Here is an 8197-nt window from a genome sequence, read left to right as displayed (position 1 = left end):
TTTTATGCTCTAGCAGCACCCATTGTGGGGGGCCTTTCCTGTTGACAGGCCCAGGGGCCCATGACATCCTAACCCGTCCCTGTTCACCACACTGCTCTCTCCACAATCTCAGCTCCACCTTCTGTTTTCCACTGTTCCCTACTCAGGGACGCCAATGGGGGCGGGGGTCAGTTGTCCCGGGCACAGGGAGACTGAGGTCCTAAAATTGAGCTTTCATTACATTATACATATTGGATGGGGGGCCCTTCCAGATGACTTTGTCCAGGGCCCAGCAAAAGCTGTTGGCAACCCTGACCCTACTAGGGATGCACCAGTACCGATACTCGATACTTGCTCATTATAGTCATACTCGTACTCGTCAAAGACTTGGCATACCAGGCACCGATACTTCTATTAAACAAACCTTGTGGACAGCCTTCCCCAGATGACTTGACACTGTAATAGTTGCAAAAGGTTGACTGATATCGGTTAGGAATGGGATGGCAGTTAAATTCATATGTGAGTCAAGGCGGGTTAGCGAATACTTTTGTTAAAATAGTGCCACAATAATCTACCTAAAACTGGTCGTGCTGGACAACAGGGTGATTCAACAGGATCAAGCCATTTTACAAAGTTTGGAGCTCTGCAGTTACTCCATTTTTGCTTTATAGGGCAGAACTAGGGCTGGACTGGACATCTGCCATAGTGGGCATTTCCCGGTGGGCCCCTATATTCAGAAGTACCATTTTTCTACATTTCTGAAAATATGGGGCCCAATAGTGAGTCAGTTCTGCGCCGCTAATTACGGGGGGCCCCTTTAAGCCAAAAGTGCCCGGGTCCTATTTCTCCCCCAGTCCAGCCCTGGTCTCCCTACACCAGGGGTGGGGAACCTTTTTCATTCGAGGGGCCACTTCAAATTCCTCCAAGGGCTGTAAAAGTCCTCAGAGGGCCGTATTTTGAACACAAACCAGGATTTCCCCCTGCACTTCAGGCCTATATTGAAGGCAGCCACCTTTAAAACAGACCCCACCTTCTCGAGGTCCCCTGAATGTAACTTAATTGTATTGCAAATGTAATTTCTAAGATTCCTTTACAAAATATGTCACCTTTCATGTGAAGCTGCATAACATTAAAATTATATTGGGGGGCGGATAAAACTGCTTCAAGGGCCGCAAATGGCCCTCGAGATATAGGTTCCCCACCCCTGCCCTACACAGTCTTGAAGTCCTCCTTTACTGCTCAGCTGGGTCATTCACCTCCCTCCACAGTCTGCTTCCCTCACAGTCTCTTCTATACCTTATGTTTCCTACTGAGCTCCATACTCCCTCTGCTCACTTCTACTGACATTTCCACACAGTCTTGGCTCTGCCTTGGGTTTTTCCTTTGTAGTCTGTTCCCCGCTTTTTTTCACCTGGCTCTCCACACAATCTCAGACCGGCTTTGAGTTTCTCAGTTGCCTTTCCTACACTTTTATTTCTACTGGTCTCACCACACTCCTCCCTATGACTGCATTCGTATGAATCCGTGACTGTACGGCATGAAAACACCCTCACTATCCACTGGCTAGCCATACGGACAATTTCAAACTAGGCCAGTGTGGCCCTGCCGTGGCCCAACGGTGGGGCACTCGTCTGCTATGCGGCCAACCTGGGTTCGATTCCCGACCCGAGTTATTTGCCGTTCCCTTCCCGTCTCTCACCCCATTCGCTTCCTGTCTACCTCTCATCAATAAAGTTGAAAAAGACAAAAATAAATAAATACATTTAAAAAATCAGCCCGGTGTGTTTGTGCATGGCAAGAGATGGCATGACCAATGTAATAGAGTTATAATGAAACTAAGTGGCAGCAGAGGACTTCCCCAGAATCAGGATGTGCAAGGAGAACATGCTACAGAGAGAAGTGTTCCTTCCTGGCAACACCACCACCTGCTCTAGTCATAACTATACACTTACACAGCAGGAACTGACGCTGCAGTATTAATAAACCTTAAAACAAGAAATAAAACGTTTTTACTATGACGACTTAAAGGAACCAGAAATCTGTTCCTTGGCATGTTGTCCGATAATCCAATTTGAGTGTTTTGTAAAAACAGACAAAAAAATCCTCATATTTTCATCGTAGTCCCTTGCTACATTGGACATTAAAAATGTCCTTGAGTCTTTGAGCTGATAATTGATATACACATTACATAGCAGGGTGAGGCATCCCCAAAAAATGTGTAGTATTATTTTGAATTTGAGATTGAATCAATGGAAGACCAATGAAGTTCACATGCTGTACATTGACACAGTGAGGAAGGGAGATGTGTAGACTGTTTTAACCATCATACCAGGGCGCCTCCAAGTGGTCAAATATTGTACTACATTCCGTCATCAAAAAGTGTCAATACACAAGTATGGCTAATTTTTTTATTATTATAAATAGTCAGTGTTAACACACATAGATGAAATAACAGTCACATACACCCAACCCATAATTAACGGACAGGCATTCTATTCTGTGGGGAAAAAATAGTGACAGAGGCAAAGGAATGGATGACATGTTTGTTCAAAAAGAAAGGAAGAAAAAAACGCTTTCACTGCATCACAGGTTTTAACGGTAGCAAGACAAAGTCTCTCTGGCACTTTTTCAAGTAAGGAAACCGCTAGGCAATTCTGCGCTAGTATGATTCTCCTGTATGCACTAACACAAAGACACACATTTTAATATGGTCCACGTCCATGCCAAGTCTGAAAAGACATTCTTTAATGACACCCTTTCCTTAAATTGTAATCCATTCAGTAGTGACAACACTACTAGTCCACATGAATAAACTACCCAGACACTCCAACTCCATATCTGTGTAAGTGTAAGTGTGTGTGTACGTGTAAGTGTGTGTGTAAGTGTGTGTGTGTAAGTGTGTGTGTGTGTGTGTGTGTGTACGTGTAAGTGTGTGTGTACGTGTAAGTGTGTGTGTCTGCCAACACCATCACTGGCTGGGTGTGGATACTTCCGAGTGTTTCAGCCACTGCACTGCTCATTCCAGATGCTGTCATCGCGTCTGGAAAGAGTGGAGTGTTTGTCACACTGGGCGGTGAGAAGTTTGAGGGCTGTGTGTGTGTGTGTGTGTGTGTGTGTGTGTGTGTGTGTGTGTGTGTGTGTGTGTGTGTGTGTGTGTGTGTGTGTGTGTGTGTGTGTGTGTGTGTTCAAATAAATAAGGTTACCCCAAGGTTACCAAATGTCCACACAAAGACAGAAACTAGCAAAATGGCTGGGAACCCAAAGTGGGGTGTCCATATCCATATCATATAGGTACCTAAATGTCCCAAAAAAAAGGACAAATTTAATATCGTCATTTTGGGTACCCAAATTTGTGTGTGTGTGTGTGTGTGTGTGTGTGTGTGTGTGTGTGTGTGTGGTTGCTGGTTGGTCTAAGACCTTGTTTTGTCCTATGGGGGGATGGCAGTCATACCTCAATACATTATCAGTAGTAAGCGTCACCTATACCCATGCTTCACGTTACATGAAAAACCATATTGAAGGGTTCAATGGACATAAAATGGCCGTCGAGACATAAGAAGACATGATGGTGTGTTTTTTGTTTCAGAGGGAAAACAACATTTCCATCACAAACATTTTAAATTTAAAACTAGCCAAGGCAACAGTACTGTGTACCAGAATAAGATCAGATGAATCATAATTATCAAGCTCTTGGCATGCACATTAGATTGTAAACAGTTTCTTGAAATCCATGTCTGAGAAGCTGAATGTCTACATATAAATGCATTTATAAACAACAACAACAACAACAAAAAAGACCAGATAAATACTTAAAAATCAAGAAAGTAAGAAGGCAGAGAAAGGCAATGTACGTCTAGAAGCTTAACAAAATATGTTTTATCAAGTACTACAGCGACGTTTAGATGCTGACCAGACGTTTGGGTGCTGACCAGAAAGCCATCAAACGGTCACCAAAAAAGGAAGAAAAAACAAAAACAAACAAACGGATCACGCCGAACAGCCGATGCTCGTCACAGGAAATTACATCATGACATACAGGAAGAGTCCCACCAATCAACAGCCTCACAATAAAGGTTACAGCTGAGGTGTAGTTTTAATAAATAGAACAGAATGCTAAAACCACTGACATGGAAATAATACAAAATAGCAACTACAAACAGGCCTGAGGAGTAGAGTAGACTTATGTTAACAGTTATACATTAGAGAAAAGAAAGAAACGGTTGGTTTAGACGATAAATTAAAGAGAATGAGGATAAGAAATAGGAGAAATCTTTCTTAGACTTATCGTAAAATGGCACACATTTTAGTGTATGTACACACACACCTCATGCACACACTCACACATGCTCACTCATGCTAACGCACTCGCACACACGCGCACACACACACTCACGTGCACACACACACACAAGGCACAAAGGCAAATACATTGATCAAAACCAGCACCAGATCAGCTCATGTTGAAGGCATTGGCCTTTCTACACGAATAAAGAATTAGAAAAAAAAGAGTTCAGTAGGAGAAGACTAACTTGCAAAAAAATAAACATCCATGACATCCAACAGCAGACATGACCAATGTCTGACTGATGGTGAAGGACAACAATAACAAATACTGTTCAACCGCCACCGTCTAGTCCTGGCCCAAACAACAAAAAACGAATAAAACGAAGAGAATGCATCAGAGTCCCTTGTCCCTTGGGGAGGCAACACAGAGCAAGAAGGACAATCGTTTTAAAAAGAGATCCACCCACACTCTCAGCTGCTTACCATCCCACTCGGAACCACTGCAAGTACGTACTTGTCAAACTAAGGCCAGGAACTTAACAACCTAAGGCCAGGAATAATACCTCGCAGTGGGTTCTCAAGTCAGATTTGACACATGGATTTAAGGACGAGCTCCGCACCAAGGGATCTAGTATCATCAGTTTATGTTTAAGATTCCAATACCAGGGGGAACTGAAGAACAGACTGCAGGAGTGACTTAATTGCTAGTTTTTAATCGTATGGTGGTTAGTCAGTTTTTTTTGATGATCACATGGTGCTTAATCGGTTTTGTTAACTTAAAAGTGTGTTGGAGATGGAGTTACAGTGGCTGTGGGGAGGAGACTCTGGCAAGACGAGTGAAATGAAGGATCCCTCCGTGTATGTCTCATGATCTTCATCTTCATGAACGTCCGAGTCCCCACTAGCTAACGCCATGAGCTTATTGTGAGCATCCGAGTCCCCATTGGCAAATAGCATGCTTTCCTCACAGGCATCTGGCTCCCCGTTGGCTAATTCAATTTCTTCGTCATGAACATCCGAATGCCCGTTGGCTAATTGTAATTGTTCGTCATGAGCATCTAAATCCCCATTGTCCGATGCCTTGATTTCAGTAGAAGCATCTCCATTGACCAATGGCAAGTGCTCAGTACAAGCATCTGAATGCCCATTGGCTAATTCATCTTGTGCATCATGAGCGTCTGATTGCCTGTTGGCCAACGCTATGTGGTCATTACAAATGTCTGGATGCTCACTAGCTAATTGCATTTGTTCATCACGTGCATCTGAATGCCCATTGGCCGACGCCACGTGTTCATGATCAGTATCTCGATCCCCATTGGTCCGTGGCATATGGCAGTCTTGAATGTCTGGCCTCCCAGCAGCCTGTACTCCATCACCAGCCTGAGCATCCGACTGTCCATTGGCTAGTTCCTCGTGACTGCACTTAGAGGCTAAATCCCCATTGGTCAACATTTCCTGATCACCAGAGGCACCCGCCTTCCCATTGGACAGCTCTCCATGGCCCACCCGAGACACATCTGCCCTATTTTCCAAGGCAGCACCCCTGTCTGTGGCACCGTTACGCTGTGTGCTGGGAACGTCTGCAGCCTCCTTGCTGCTGCTGCTGCTGCTGCTGCTGCTGTCCACCTCCATGGGAGTCCCACCTGACCCGTCACCTCCTCCTGAATGCAGCACTCCCCCAGGAGACACCCCGCCACCTTCCTCTTTCACCTCCACCGGAGCTCCGTCTACGAGGCCCACTGCACCTCCTTGTACCTCTTCAACAGCTCTAGACGAGACTTCTGTCCTGCAGGAGGGGTCCAGAGGATCAATGCCGGTGGATTCTGTCTGTAACGGGGTGGACTCCAACTTCATCGGGGTGGATTCCGCTCGTAACGGGGTGGATTCCGCTCGTAACGGGGTGGAATGCCGGTGGCGCTCTGAGCGATCGGGACTCTTGGCGGAGAGGCAGCGGCTGTCCCGGAGGATGGCGCGGAGACGGCAGGGCAGGCTGAGGTCCGCCGGCTGGTCCTGGAACAGCGGGAAGCGGAAGACGCCGCCCACGTTGTGCATCAGCGGGAGCCCGTCCTTGTCCAGTCTGGACAGCTTGGCCACGGGAGGCCGAGGGCCATTGTCATCGCCGTCACGGTGTCCCTCCGGGTGGTCCCCCCCGTCAGCAGGCCTCTTGTATGCACCCCACATGGTGAGGTTGAGCGGCTGGGCCTGTTCGCCCTGCGGTGATGACGTGATCGGTGCAGACGGGTTCGGTGGGGAGGCAAGCGCCAAGGAGCAGCTGGGGGTCGCTGAAGGCGGCAATGACTGGGGTAGGTGCGTCTGTGTCTGTGACGGTGGTGCTTGGGGTGTTGGTCCCGCATCCGCCAGCGCCTCCGACAGCCGCTTGGTGAAGCACTGCACGTGCTCGGAGCTCAGGCTGTTCAGCATCAGCTGCCGCACCTGCAGGCTGCAGCCCAGCTCCAGGGGGAGGATACGGAGGGGAGGCTGGGACCGCTGAGGCTGGGGCTGGGGCTGGGGCTGGGGCTGCAATACTGCTGCTGCTGCTGATGGTCCAACTTCAACCAGGACCCCTTGGTCATTAGTGCAGGACCCAGAGCGCTGGTGCTGGAGAGCGGGAGAAGGCTGGGCGTCTGCGGGCCTGACTGGGGTGGAAGTTGAGGTAGGGGTGGGGGTGGAGGTGGGGCTGGAGGTCCCTGGGCCACTGGGGGTCACAGGGTGCCTACTCACCGAAGACGGAGAGGGAGAAGGGACGTGAAGCCTGGAGGAGGCAGAGTCCAGGGCTTGGGCCATGGCTCCCAGGCCCATCTTAGTCCTGAACAGGTCCAGGGGGCAGAGGCCCTTGGTGGGGCTGAAGACTGTAGGCGACGAGCTGCTGCCCACCACTACTACTGCTGCTGCTGGGGCCGCAGCGGCAGTGGGGGAGGAACCCTGGGAGAAACCAGCCGACTTGGATGCACTTGGGGCTGGGGGCGCTAGTTCAGCCTGGGAGACGCTACTGGATTTGGGCATGGTAGGTGCCAAGGCACCGGATAATGTTTGCGAGGGCCCACTACTGAGTTTGGAAGTGGCCGACTCTGATGCGTTGCGGGAGGAGGTCGCTCGCGGGACACCATTGAACCGGGTCACAGGGCGCCCAAGTTGGGGGGTAGTGGGTACTACCTCAGTCTCCTGCTTTATGGAGTTAGACTGAGGGGCCAAGGGAGGGGTGGACGTGGCCGAGGTGGGGGTGGAGACCTGAGCTTGAAAGAGGGTGCTGTTGGGGAGGGCTGGAGATGGGAGAGGGGCATCTGGACCCTGAGTGGGAATGGGAGGAGCAGCCTTCACTTGGCTGGGTGGAGGTGCGGGCTGCAGGGGGGTGCTGCCTTGTTGGTTGTTGTTGCTGTTGGCCCTGGCTGCCATGAGTTTCCGCCGGCCTGGGGGTCGCCCTCTTCCCCTCTTCACCACCACCACCCCATCCACAGTCACTACCTGCTGAGAGAGAGAGAGAGAAATGAAGTTAATGGTGATTCATGACTGGCAATTCATTCTAGCCAGGCCGTGCCCTCCTAGTGACACACCTTCAGTGTTGCTACTAGTCAGGTCAAGAGCAATGCAAGTACTTTCTAAGCTCCCGAAAAATCGGGAACACCTCCCACTTTTTTCGGGTAGCAAACAACCATTAGCAAACCAAGGGAAGTGGGTGTCAACCATACCGTTTGGAAATGTTAATTGTTGGAAATGTTAATTGAACACCTGGTTTGACTGGTAGTCTGGCTGGTTTGACCGGTTCAGAGTGCTAAAAATGTTGCTATCGCCTTCTAGTGGAGTAGAGAGAAAAGGCAGCCTGATCATAAATCACACTACACTATGTCAGAATATCTGCCTTTCTGAACTGCAAGCCCATTGTGTAAACAACCTCCTAATATGTTTGAAAGGTACACCTCCGGGAACACCTCCCACT

At 48.9% G+C, this 8197-nt stretch overlaps 1 protein-coding gene across 2 annotated transcripts in view; it reads right to left on the bottom strand.

Annotated features, from left to right (window-relative positions):
- Window positions 1-3382: 3382 nt before the first annotated feature.
- zgc:77151 (uncharacterized protein LOC337153 homolog) overlaps window positions 3383-8197 on the bottom strand; it is a 31818-nt gene continuing 27003 nt past the window's right edge. The window contains exon 10 of one of the 2 annotated variants that reach the window (XM_063203121.1): window positions 3383-7728. In XM_063203121.1, the coding sequence (XP_063059191.1) occupies window positions 5035-7728 (2694 nt within the window). In that variant the 3' untranslated portion in view covers window positions 3383-5034. The remainder of the gene's footprint in view (window positions 7729-8197) is intronic. The other variant, XM_063203122.1, reaches the window with a different exon arrangement.

The sequence above is a fragment of the Engraulis encrasicolus genome, chromosome 7, assembly GCF_034702125.1.
Source record: "Engraulis encrasicolus isolate BLACKSEA-1 chromosome 7, IST_EnEncr_1.0, whole genome shotgun sequence".
Taxonomy (NCBI): Eukaryota; Metazoa; Chordata; class Actinopteri; order Clupeiformes; family Engraulidae; genus Engraulis; species Engraulis encrasicolus.
Note: the sequence above shows the minus strand (reverse complement) of the source record. Positions and strands in the feature narration are given on the sequence as shown.